General features: G+C 41.1%; 1 protein-coding gene across 7 annotated transcripts in view; it reads left to right on the top strand.

The window, feature by feature from the left end:
• Positions 1-11879, top strand: part of TTLL5 (tubulin tyrosine ligase like 5) — a 270061-nt gene extending 258182 nt beyond the window's left edge. For 4 of the 7 annotated variants that reach the window (XM_079129214.1, XM_079129211.1, XM_079129232.1 and 1 more), the window contains one exon: positions 11245-11403. In XM_079129214.1, the coding sequence (XP_078985340.1) occupies positions 11245-11260 (16 nt within the window). In that variant the 3' untranslated portion in view covers positions 11261-11403. Of the gene's footprint in view, positions 1-11244 lie in introns of all 7 variants that reach the window. The other 3 variants (XR_013762165.1, XM_079129213.1, XM_079129217.1) reach the window with 3 other exon arrangements.
• Positions 11880-14039: the final 2160 nt, after the last annotated feature.

Genomic DNA, 14039 nt, shown 5'->3' with positions numbered 1-14039 from the left:
GCGGGCGTGTGGTTTCCACCTCCTTAGAGACGTCTCCTCTCCCCACCACCCCGGCTTCCGCTGGAGAGTGTTTTCTTTCCCACTAAATTGCTAAACCTTCGCTACCAAAACAATGCTGTGGAACCAGAGGGGAGAGTTGCACCAGACCCACACCAAGAAGGTGTCTTGGGGTTTGCTTATTTCTATGGGCCACCTGAAGAGTTCTTGTGAAGTAGATGTTTCTGTGGAGAAGTAATTTCCAAGATGCATTATTAAATAAAAGATGCCTAAACAAAACCCAATGTAGACATTGTTCCTATCTGAGTAAAAAGGGGAGGAGGAACATACACGTACCTACATATACATACATATACATGCATATATATATATATATATATATATGTGCATATATCTGCATTGACTGCCCTGAGAAAGGCAAACTCAAACCTAGTACCAGACAGTGTCTGTGTCTGTGGAGACCAGAGTCAAGGGTGGAAGAATGCCCTCGGGTACTGTTTGGCTTTTTTTTTTTAAATCATGCATGGATTACTTTTAAACAACACAAATAGGAATATTATGGAACTGAAGTTGCTCTATATAGCCTTTAAACTCATGTTGTATTGTCTCTTACGGTGATTTGAGTTTTGTGTTTCTCTCTCCTTTTTATCGTTACGGTTTGAAAAAAATCAAACTATCATGACAGTAGCTTCTTCATTGAGCACCTGCTATATCCCAGGTGCTGTACTTTTTACATAATTGTTAGTTATTCATCCCAACAATCACATGAGCAATATACTTCTTACTTATTTTTCACTCGAGATTTATATATTCTTTTCTGTGATTCCTGAAAAAAATAGTTCCAAAATTAGTTTTCTACCAAATGCCAACTAGTACTAGCAACTAGGTCTAGCAAAGATCTGGATGGCTTTTTCTTACTTTGACAAATACCTGAGAAGAACTTTTTTTTATTTTTTTATTTTTGTAGTTGCCAATAGACCTTTATTTTATTTATTTTATGTGGTGCTGAGAATTGAACCCAGTGCCTCATGCACGCTAGGCAAGTGCTCTGCTACTGAGCCACAACCCCAGCCCCGAGAAGAACAATTTAGAGAAGGAAAGATTTATTTTGGCTCACATTTTCAGAGGTTTAAGGCCATGGTCAACTGATTCTGAGACAGAAACATGGCAGAAAAAGTATGGCAGAGGAAAGTTGCTCAGCCCATGGAAGCAGGGAAGCAGAGAGAGAGAGAGAGAGAGGGAGAAAGGGGCCCAGCCCAGGAGAAGGTATCTTCCCGAGGGCATTGCCCCCGGGACCTACTTCCTCCAACCATGCCCTACCTGCCTACTCAGCTTCCTTGGACCAGTAAGGAATTTGATGATCTAGTGCCAGAATGGTGAGTTTTAAACTATGGTTTACGACCTACTAGTGAGCCATCAAATCAATTTAATGGTCACATGTAGGCTCAGGAGAGCTGGTGTTACGTGTCCCTTCCCAGCTGTGTCTTCAGAAGCATCACATTGGTTTTTTTTAACTCAGTTGTGGTGAAAATCAGCCAACAACACGGAGTTGGGACTTTTGTTTCACCACCTAGAGCCCCTTAAATATGTACTAGCACAGGAGGGCTCCCAATTATCAATTGCCTCACCTCCCCGTAGAACAGAATGGAATAGAAAGAGAACAACCAGGGTCTGTTGTGAGGATTCTGTTTATGTCATACAGATATTTAAACATTTGTTCGGTGACTCAGCAAGATGTACAGTCCAAAAAAATGTTTCAGAGTCACTGTCTAGAGTCCCTTCTTTACTCCTGCTCTTCCTCAGTAGTTGAGAGTTTGCTCTTCTGATCTTTAGAACTGGCAGCCAGCACCCTGTGACCCACCAGTGCCACATCTCCTCTAGGAGGACCACCAGGCTGAATTTGTGTGTGTGTGTGTGTGTGTGTGTAATGCTGGGGATTGAACCCGGGACCTTGTGCTTGACCTGCAAGCACTCTACCAACTGAGCTATATCCTCAGCCCCAGGCTAAATTTTTATGTGACGAGAAGTTATTGTTCTAGAATAGATGAAACCCCTGCCTATCTCAGTCTGTTCTTTTGAACTCAAAACTATTTAAGACTCCATTCTTCAACCCCAAAGATTTCCTACAGAGAGCAGAAAACAGTAATCATTAGTATTATTAAAGCCAAGGTGAGAGACAGGTGAAAGGCAGAAATCAGATTAAAGCCTGTTGCATTGTTTACTGTGACACTCCATTACCAGAGCTCTCTGCAAACTAATCTTCTTAAGAAAGTAGTTTTCATAAAATAAGTCATTTCCTTATAATGATTAATTTGTTTTATAAATCTAGATCTTATGTATTGACCAAATATAAAAGATATGTGGATTATGCTTCAAAACTACCATGGTTCTTACATCACAGAATGAGATCCCAAGAACTTTGATCTAGATCAGCCTTGCAATTTTTAAATTTTCATTACGTGTAGTTATTAAATATCCTCATGCAAAAAAGCTGTCAAACATAGATGGTCTGTCCTTAGAATAGTCGCTATCTATATAGTTAGAAAAAGAAAACACGTTTCAGCTGGGTGGAATGGTGTAGGCCAGCTGTTTGAGAGGCAAGAAAATGGCAAGTTCAAAGCCACCCTGGGCACCCTGTCTCAAAACAAAAATTTTTTAAAGTCTGGGGGTGTAGTTCAGTGGCAGAGGACTTGCCTAGCATTCATAGGCCCTGAGTTTAATCTCCAGCATGGGAAAAAAAGAAAAAAAATTTTTTTTTTAAAGTTGACCTCTCTGTATTCCATTATATAATTTTATCTTGCCCATTCACCAGTTTGTTGTAATAAGAAAATGAACCAGAATAAGGGAAATGTAGTTTTTTAAGTTTGTAAGAGTTAAATATGTTTTCAGAAATATATATATGCATTTTTCTTAGAAGAATTAGCTTATTGTGTAAAAACGACAACAGAATTCCTTAAAATAGCATTTTATTAAAATTATCAACATTCATTTGCAAAATAGAAAGCTGGAATCTTGAACTCAGTTGATTTTGACATTACGCCTTGAACCAAGTGTGTTCATTAGCAATCTGAAGGGAGTCTGGAAAGACCTGTGAGCCATGCTCCAAAAGGTGCTGCTGTGGTCAGCAACTCCCTGCCCCGAAGCTGCATTTCAGAGTCACCCAGGGGCTGTCTTTGCTCTGAACAAACCCCTTGCAGCTGTGCCCGGCGCCTTTGTGTCACCCGGGCAGGGTTTTGTGAAATGGATCCGATGTTCTTGTGCCTATGTTGTTCATTCCTACATATTGGAGTGGTGCCCAGGAAGGTGAGAGGCCAGCAGGTTGGCCCTCACTCCCCAGCTGTCCCTTTCTACTAATGTCACTCAGGATAAAAATAAATTGCTTCATTCACTTCCTTTCTCATCAAACCAGAATGTCACCAGAAGAGAATACCTTCTGTGGGGAAAGCCTTAGAGACAATTTTGAGCAACAAAAGTCTTTGCATTTAGGTTAACTTTAAAAATCAAGTTGTTTTGTTTATGCAATATTGGGATTGAACCCAGAGCCTTGTGCATGCTAGGCAAGTGCTCTACTAGTGAGCTACATCCCCAACCCTTTTTATTTTTTATTTTGAGACAGGGTCTCCTTAAGTTGCCAGGCAGGCATTGAACATGTGATCCCCCTGCGTTAGCCTCCCAAGCATGGGTCACCATGCCCATCTAAAATAAATTTTTTAAAAAAATTTCTTATTTACTTAAAAGGAGGGATTAAAAATAACTCTAGCTGTATGTTCATAAGGTTTGAGGGCCTGGACCTTTACTGGCATGGTGGTCCTGGTGAAATCTCTACCTTTTCTGAACAGGAAAAGCTGTGAGTGGGATGAGCTCATGACAGTCGTCTTCCCTTCCTTCCACAGTATGGACTGGCAGTTGTCACACCAGTGTTTTACTCTTTGCACAAACATTGCGTGCACTGTTAGAGGTCTTTTGCTTGCCCATGTGCCAGCGCTGCTATTGAACGTTTCCCATGTCTGTCGATCAACTGTTTACCAAGCAGCTCCTGTTCACATGTACATGGCAAAAGGCTGGTGCCCCGGGTCTTGTGAAAATTGAAAGGGGTGGTCTCTGCACTTGAAGGAGTGTGGCAGGGGAACTAAGTGACACAGGCAAGACAAATCTTTCCCACTGTCCCTCCAAAAGTGGGGGAAAAAAAAAAACCCAAAACAATGACTTTGATCATTTCGAAGAGTCTTCTCCACCTTTCCTCTCAGGGCACTTCCTCTTCCTGTTGAGTGTGAAGTGTGAATCTGCTCATCCCTCACAGGCCTCCATTTTGAGGTGATTCTCATGGTGCTGTTCACCTTGGCAAAATGTTGATCACAGTGTCTAAAATTAGTTTCACTCACTGTGGCCCTAAATACAAGCCAGGTATTAAGCAGGCTAGAAGAAAAACTGGGTTTATTGGACTCTGATATTTGCCAAACTGGTATAATGTATTTTATAGGTTCTTTAAGATTTTTCATGGTAATTCAGAATATATTTTTATGTTTGTGTTGCTTGTTGACTTTAGAACTAATGTAATAAGACGTAATTCCATATATTTGATAAATACAACTCAGCTTATCAAAGACTAGTATTCATATACATCTGACCAAAAACAAAAGAATGAATGAATTTCCAGGTAGGGCTTGTAAGGAAAAAATGAAGAAGATGGGTAACTTCAGTGCCTGGTATTTTGAAGACCTACAGAGAGAGAGAGAGAGAGACAGACAGACAGACACGGAGAGAAAGAAGGCACACACACCAGTCTACCATCATGGCCTTGGAGGCCACCATGGGAGAAAGGCTGTATGTGAGACATTGTTTTATATTTGTTTTTTCTCTTATAAGCCCCATCACTGAATTATCAGGCAAGGGAGGGGATGGAAGTGACTCTGGACCAGAATTACTACAGGGTGTGAGGAACAGCAGATAAACCCAATGTGTGGAGTCAAATGGGAGACCCCTCACCTAAGGCTAGGCTCCCAAAGGCTGGGCTACCATCTTCACATAAAAGTCGACTAGGAATGAAGCCTCCCTTTCACTCCTTCAGGTACTGTAAGAAAATAACCTTAACCTGTCTTGAACCTTGGTGCCCAGTGGAGAGGAGCTTAGGAGACCCTCCTGTGATAATTTGTAACCACATGCTGGCCTGGAGTATGAATTCATGTTCTCTAGATATCCTGAAACACTTCAGACTAAAATTTTAGTTTAAGGTGGTCCCAAGATGACAGGAGACCGAGGCATCTAGCAGAATCAAATGCATATTTTATCTGGAGGAATCCTTCAACCCAAACCTCACATAATTCCCACAGGTAAAGTTCTAAGGAATGTGAGGTTATACTTCTAAGATCACAAAACAAATAAGGAAATAACACTCATGAGTCAGCAGAAATGACAGATAACAATATTGAACTTGCAAAGACTAAGATACTAAAATTATCAAATAATGCAAAATTAATTTTATCATGTACTAGAGAAATTATAATACAAATATGAGTAAAACTAAGAGATTATGACCATGCATATTTTTTAAAAAAACTTAGCAACTTTCAGAATTGAAAAATATGATAATAATTATAGTTGATGGACCTAACTGCAGATTAGACTCAGCTGAAGAGAGATTTAACAAACTCAAAAATATAATTAAAGAAAGTGTAACACAATTTGGGGGGGAAGGCAGAAAACCAATTGAGGCCTAATTTCTATCTAATTGGAGTTCTGGAAAGAAAAGATGGGAAAGGGGCAATATTTGAAAAGATACTGACTAAAAACTTCCCAAAACATACATATTGCAGTGAATCACAAAAATCCACACTCAGACACATCATCCTGGAACTTTAGAACACTAAAGCCAAAATTACGTCAGAGCAGATAGAGAAAGCAGAAGGATCCCCATGGGATTTGCCTCTGATTGACAGCTAACTTCACAAGAGCAAGAGTAGAAAGGCAAATGTCATGGAACGTGTCATTACCAAACCAGAACTGTGTTTTTAGCAGAAATACCCTTCAGGAGTGAGGATGAAATATATGTTGTAACATATAAGGTTCAGAGGAGTTTGCCACTAGTAGGCCATCACCAAAGCTGAGTCTGAAGAGCATATCTCAGTTAGAAAACAGTGATACCAGAAGAAAGGTCTGAGATGCAGAAGGAAGTATGAGCAAAGAATGTGGGAAGATATGGACAATAAAATGATGATAATGTTCTCATGGATTAGAAGAATGAGGAAGTATAATCATCCAAATAATGCCATGAAAATCCAGAGGAGGAATGACCAGAGTTAAGTAGTCTCATGTGGTATTGTACAATGGAAGGGTAAAGATGCTGACCTCAACTTTACATGGTTTATACAGCCGCTACAATGAATAGAGTAGCTATTTCCCAAAGTGACCTTGATTCCGGAGACTGTTAGTTGTTTTTTTGAAATTGACAGAGTGATTCTAAAATTTATATGGAAGTAGGGTGTTATGTGTGACTTGCCCTAACTGAATGAGAAGAATCAGAATGGCACCTCTCCAGAATACAAGCAACAATAAATGCTGGTGAGGATGTGGGGAAAAGGCACACTTGTACATGGCTGGTGGAACTGCAAATTGGTGCAGCCACTCTGGAAAGCAGTATGGAGATTCCTCAGAAAACTTGGAATGGACCCACTATTTAATCCAACTATCCCACTCCTTGGTTTATACCCAAAGGACTTAAAATCAGCATACTACAGTGACGCAGCCACATCAATGTTTATAGCAGCTCAATTCACAATAGCCAAGCTATGGAACCAGCCTAGGTGCCCTTCAACAGATGAATGGCTAAAGAAAATGTGGTACATATACACAACGGAATATTAGCCATAAAAAAGAATGACTTTATGACTTTTGTTGGTAAGTGGATGGAACTGGAGACTATAATGCTAAGTGAAATAATCTAGTCCCCAAAAACCAAAGGTCAAATGTTCTCTTTGATATGTAGATGCTAACACACAACAAGGGGGGAAGGGAAGAATTGAAGTTCATGGATTAGACCAAGGGGAATGATGGGAAAGGAGTGGGGATGGGAATAGGAAAGACAGTAGGAAGAACTACTGTCTTCTTTAAAAACTAAATAAATAGAAAATAAAGTAGAGGAAAGGGAACAAGGAGGAGGGGAGGGAAAAGGGAAGTACTGGGGATGGAATTAGAGCAAATTATATTCTGTGCTTGTATAATGATATCAAAATGAACTGTAATATTATATATAAAATGAACTAATAAAAAATCTAAAATTCTTTAAAAAAGAATTGTCAAGCTAAAATACTTAAGGGAGTGTGATGTTGGCATAAAATAGAGAAATATAAATCTAATCTCCTAAATGGAAGCAATATGTGACTGAGAGGTGTTACAGTTAAAGGAGGAACAGACAAATTTTTCAATGAATAATGTTAGGACAATTAGTAATTATATAGGAAAAATGAAATTAGTCCTGTGCTTTACACAGTATATATAATCTCAGGTTGGATTAAAGACTTAAGTGTGTGAAAAAGCAAAAGTATAAATCTTTTAGAAGACATTATGGTACAGAATCTTTATTACCACAGTATAATGAAAGCATTTTTTAAATTATACCCCGAAAGTGCGGACTATAAAGGTAAAAATTGACAAATTCGACTTCATTAAAATTAAGACCATCTAAGATACCACAAAGATATTGTGGGTTTTTCCCCTTAAGTCTGTATGCCTTCAGGTCACATTCTGAAATATTTAATAATATATGATCTTGCATCTGCTTTGAAATTGCTCCAGAAAACAATGTAAAGAGAATGATGAAACAAAAAGGGTAGAATGTTAGCCAGTTGCAAAGGTGGGCCCCTCCACTGAAGACCAGGGAGAGGCTCACAGCTGGAGGCCAGTCTAAACAGATCAAGACCCTCAGAGCTGGATGGGAACATGGAAATGTATTATGCTCTTCTCTCTTCTGTGTGTATATTTGAAACTTTATATTTTAAAAAATGTTTTTTTCAGTGACCATCCTAGATTTATTGTAATGTCCAGATTGTACAAAAGTCTAAATTTTTTTTTTTTTTGTGGTACTGGGGATCAAACTCAGGGCCTTGTGCTTGTGAGGCAAGCACTCTACCAGCTGAGCTATCTCCCCAGCCCCTAAACATTTTTTTTAAATATCATTTTCTAGCCCAGCACAGTGGCACATGCCTATAATCCTGGAAACTTAGAGCAGGAGGATCACAGGCTCAGGGCTAGCCTGGGCAACTTAACAAGACGCAGTCTCAAAATTTTAAAAATATGTTAAATGGGCTCAGTATGTAGCTTGAGGGTAGAACCTCCCCGGGTTCAATCCCAGTATTACACACAAAAAAATTGTCTTCTGAAGAGACTGCTTGTTAAGTATATATTTAAATACAATCTGAGTAGGACTTTCCTTACAAATTAATAAATCATAAAACAATATTTTGAAAATACTGTAAAGAGAATGAAGAGACATAGAACCAAAAGATCAGTACAGATATTAAGCAAAGAACTCCTGCGAGTCAATAAGCAGTTTCTTAGAGATGGTATCGAAAGCCTTGTCAAGCCGGGTGCAATGGCGCAGGCCTGTAATCCCAGCACCTGGGGAGGCTGAGCAGGAGGATCTGAAGTTCAAAGCCAGCCTCAGCAAAAGTGAGGTGCTAAGCAACTCAGTCAGAACCTGTCTCCAAATAAAATACAAGATAGGGCTGGGGATGTGGCTCAGTGGTCGAGTGCCCCTGAGTTCAATCCCCAGGACCTCCCCCTCAAATGAAGCATTGTCAACAGAATAAAAAAGACAAACCAGTCATCATCAAAAGTTTAAGTCTGTGCTTCAAAGGAAGTGAAACAACAACCCACAGAATGGGAGAAAATAGGTACAAATCATGTATGTGACAATCATGTATGCATGACATTAGAGTACTTGCACAATTCAATAACAAAAGACAACTCAGTTTTTTAAATAGTGAAGGATCTGAACAGATGTTTATCCAAAGAAGACAAACGATGCCAGTAAGCACATGAAAAGATTCTCAATATCATTAGCCACTGGGGAAATGCAGATCAAAACCACAGCAGGATACACGTCACACCGGCTAGGATGACCATAATCAAAAAGAGACAATAACAAATATCAGAGATATAAAATGGTGCTTTTGAAAAGTTCAGCATTTCTTCAGATAGTTAAACATAGACCCAGCCAGCAATTAGTTTCACTCCTAGACCTATACTCAAAAGAAATGAAAACATGTTCAAACAAAAACTTGAACATAAGTGTAGCAGCATAATTAATAATAGGTAAGAGGTAGAAACAACCCAAAACTGATGAATGGATACATAAAATGTAGCATATATGCACAACAGAATATTATTCAACCATAAAAAGGAAGAGAGTATGAATGTTTATTAAAGCGTGGAGCACCTTTAAAACATATGCAAGCTAGGCATGTTGATGTACACCTGTATTCCCAGCAGCTCAGAGGCTATGGCAGGAAGATCTCAAGTGCAAAGCCAGCTTCAGCTCAGCGAGGCCCTAAGCAACTTAGCGAGACCCTGTCAATAAATAAAAAATAGAAAGGGCTGGGGATGTGGCTCAGTGGTTAAGTGCCCCTGAGTTCAAACCCTGGTACAAAAATATATATATATATATTAGGAGAAGAGAAAGATGGTAGTTACAAAGAACTGTATGTCGTATGAGTCCATTTATATAAAATGTCCAGAATAGGCAAATTCTACACAGACAGAAAGTAGATAAGTGGTTTCCTAGGTCTGGGGTATGAGAAGTATAGGGCGTGATGGCTGAGAGATACGGGTTTCTTCGAGGGTAAAGAGATGTTCTAAACCTGTGATAAAGGTACAACTCTTAAGTATGGCAGAAGTTGTTGAATTGTACACATTAAGTAAGCACATTGTATGATATGTGAATTCTCTCAATAAAGCTGTTTTTTAAAAAGCAATAACAATAGGAAAATAAGCAAAAGGCACATGCAGGCATGTCACAGAGGAAACATGTATGCATGGGAGACACTTGAAAAGATGCTCGGCCTCATTCCTAGCAGGAAAACACCAGCTAAACACAGTGCGATGTGTAAACTCATTTGAGTGACCAAAACGTTTATATTGAGGCAGTGCCATTTCTCAGAGAAATGGGGGAAGCTCATCCCCTGTCCCAGAGTGTGAACTGTCATGAAGAAGCAACTATTTATGACCCTGAAATTCCTCTCCTTCTATGCACCCAAAGATGTTTTCCCAGTGGCTCACTGTGCCACATGCAAAGAGTCACGGAAGTGCTAAAACCCAAACCCACTAAAACTGAACAGTATATTACCTAGAGACACAAATATATGTGGTAATCAAACATTTTTTAAAATCATACGGGAAGGATGATTGTAAAATTCAGGATGGTGGGAATGGGAAAGAACAGAGAAGGTCCAGCAGGGATGTGGGGGAGCAATATTCCTTTCCTAAAACTCGGTGGTGGGTACATTTGGGGGCATAGGGACTGGAGTGGAACACGAAGTATCATCTGACAGCCTAACATTGAGGGGAAATTTAGAATATCTCAAAAGCATACATGGAACCATTTTTCCATGTAGTTCCAAATGCTAATGCTGACTGAGATTCTAGAAAAGAGGAACATATTTGAAAATCAAGAGGGTTTATTTACTGATGGATTGAAACGGGTCCCATTGTGTTGCCCAGGTTATGGGTCTGATGGTAAGCTCCTTTGACCCAGCTACTTGGGAGGCTGAGGCAGGAGGATTGCTTGAGCCCAGCAGTTCTAGACCAGCATGGACAACATAATTCGGCCTGGACTCTTTTTTTGTTGTTTTGTTTTTTGTAGTTGTAAATGGACACAATATCTTTATTTATTTTCTTATGTGGTGCTAAGAATCGAAGCCAGTGCTAGGCAAGCACTCTACCACTGAGCTACAACCCCCACCCCATGGACTCTTAAAAATAAATAGATAGATAAACTAAAATACAGTTTTTATCCAAGAGAATGAGAAACACAAAGCCAAGAAAACTACCAACAAAGCAGCAGCAGCAGCAAAACACAAACATTTTAGGAAGGTTTCCAGCAAAAGTGTTTAAGTCTTATTCTTCCAAGGAACTTCACTTATTGGGGCCAGCACTTCTTCTTCCTTCAGTGACAATAAGTAAGCCACCCATTGCTATGAAGATGTAAAACTGCTCTCTCCCTCCGTCACTCAGTGGTTGACATTCTCTTTCCAGATCCTGCTCACACTAACAGATGAACCACGGAAGCACAGAGGAAGAACCTGCCCACTGCTCCTGGGCACGTGGCTGAGGGTGAAGCATCCGCCAGTGCTGCCAGGGGTCCATAGTATTTTTTTGCTGCCTCAGAGTCCCCAAGGCCTTCAAGCAGAAGTAGCAGTAGATGGTTGCCATCAGCCAAGCCAGACGCTGGGACAACAGGAGAACAGAACCTCTGGGTTTGGGTGGAACTTGGCAGTGGGGACATCCAACTGATGCAGTCTCTATTCGTCCGAGCACACGTGTATCTTCACCTTCCCTTCACCCCCTCCCCAGCCTACTCAGGTCTCCTCTGTCCCTTTCCTGCTGCCGCACAGAGATGATATAAAAGAGGCTCTTTGGCTATTTGGATCTCGCTTCCTCTTCTTTTCCAGATTGCAGTATTAGCTCTGTTTTCTTTGTACAAGCTTAAAACCCCAATATAATCATCTACCAGAGTTGTTCTGCTCTTTTCGAGGGCCTGGGGGAAGGGAGTGCACATCACCAGTTTCCCAGAGCGTGGAAGCTAGTTGGCGCGCTGCTCACGTGAGCCAGGGTAAAGGCACCCCTTGGAATTACTGATTTCTAAGATTAATAAAGTAATTCTATTTTTATTTTCTTTTTTTTTTTTTTATTTACTAATTCCCAACAACCAGTATTCACAATCAAGATTGAAATAGAACCAACTTTTCATTTTATTCCATTGCTGGACAATTTTTTCAACTTCATGTTGTAAACGTCAGCTTTCAAGAAATTGTGTTTCTGCAGATGTTGGGTCCAGGCTGTTCCCCGAGGGCAACTCCTGCACCTAGGGAGCTGGTCTGTAGATTCTCCACAGTCGCCTGCAGCAGGAGGCTCGCCCTTGTGGTCCTCCAGTGGTGTGTGACTGTCCATTTGCCCATCACCTCCCTAAAAGTCCATGTCAGTGGTGCAGCTCGGCCTTGAGTTGTTTGCACTTGGCCCTCTGCTGTCCTGCTTACTCACCTCCCCTAGGTCCTCGCTCTGGCTTCTGCTGGAGAAAAGGCTGAGGGCTGGGCCGCAGAGCCCATGGAGCCTTGTCCTCGCTGTCCTGGGGAACTGCTGGGGAGAATCCAGAATCTGGGGCTTCTGCAAGGTTCTATAGATTCAGCATTGAAATCCAAAGAGAAAAGTGACATACAGAGATTAAAAGGGACTGTACTGCCTTCTCAGTGACTGAAAACAGGTTTGGGCACATTGAAGCACTGTGCTTGTGAAGGTTGAGGTCTCATTCCACGTGTTCCTGGGACTCCTGGATGATGGTTCGAGAACCATCCTGATTGTGCTCACTTGGTTGTGAGTTGGTTAAGAAACAAATTAGAATTCCTCTCTCCATAATCCTCTGCTGATGCATAGAGCTGAGAAATAAGGGGTTTGGAGAAACTCACCAAATGAATCTTGCAGAAAAGGGTAAAAGGGTATGAGTCTAATAAAAGAACCCTCAGAGCAACAATAATGCTTGGAATTGCCTAGATAACTAATCAGACTTAAATGCTCAAGTTAATATCTTTCTTCATTTGCTGTGTGCTGACCAGGCGCTAAGACCAGCCTCCTGAGCTCTCCCTCCTGTACCCAAGTGCTCTCGTTTTTATTGGTTCTGGACTTGTCTTGGTAACAAATCAGATTACTTGAAGCCTTCCTTCAATAGAGGTGTCATTTTCAATATCACTCTATCCTTCCCCAAAACCACCTTGTATTTTTGGAGACATTGATCTAAGTGTCTGCAGTGCCTCTAAGTGACAATGTAGAAAGGCGGGGCTGGAGTTTAGACCCCTGCCCATATTCATATCAGCCGCTTAATGCAGGAGTAGCACTCTAACATACAAAGAATATTTGGGCCGGGCGCAGTGGCACATGCCTATAATTCCAGCTACTTGGGAAGTTGAGGCAGGAAGATCTCAAGTTCAAGGCCAGCCTCAGCAACTTAGCAAGACCCTGGCTTAAAATAAAAAGGGCCAGGGATACAATTCAGTGGTAAAGTGCCCCTGAGTTCAATCCCTAGTAACCAAAAATAAAAAACATTTGGAATTGCAGTATGCTCTGTTTTCTTTGGGATACTTCAGGAAACACATCTAGTTGCTTTTGGTTCATTAGGATGGACCACCAGCTGTTCTAATGGTGTCCTATAAGGTGGGATAAAAAGAAAGGTTTAATCTAAGGCCAAGAGCTTATTTCCTTTTTCTTTATTGAAATCCCAAGTAAGGCCCAGTAATGTTGGTTGCAATGCACACTTTCCAGAATGCAGTTCTTAGGCATCCTGGGCCCTGCCCCATTCATAAAGTCAGCTCTAGAGGGGCAGCCTGGAATTGGACATTTTCCCCAAACTCAAAGGTGATCCTCGGGCTGGCTGAAATTTGGCTGCCACAAATGAATACACCCTGACACTTGGGATAACAACAGCTACAGCTAAGGTACTGGCATCCTGGGCCACCCTCTCTACCTGCTGGCTCCGGAGGTGAGATGGAGTTCACTCCCAGTCAGGATTTTAGGGCAGGAACATAGTATAGCCCCTCTGAAGGACATGGAAGACACAGGATGAAGACAGAAGCCTTTAGAATTGGCTGGGCACAGATGGAGCCGGAGAAAACTCGTGACCAATGTCAGGAGGTCAGTCTTAGAGAACTTGAAAAGGAGCAGGAAAGCCCAGACCTAAACCTACGCACAGCATGAGCCTGTCCCGCGCATCCTGTGACAAGCAAACTGTGCTTCAGAGAGACTCTGTTCTGAGTGCTAAGTTGAGCTCACTAGGGGCAGGT

The sequence above is a fragment of the Sciurus vulgaris genome, assembly GCF_902686455.1.
Source record: "Sciurus vulgaris genome assembly, chromosome: 2".
NCBI lineage: Eukaryota > Metazoa > Chordata > Mammalia > Rodentia > Sciuridae > Sciurus > Sciurus vulgaris.
This window is presented reverse-complemented; position numbering and strand designations above follow the sequence as displayed.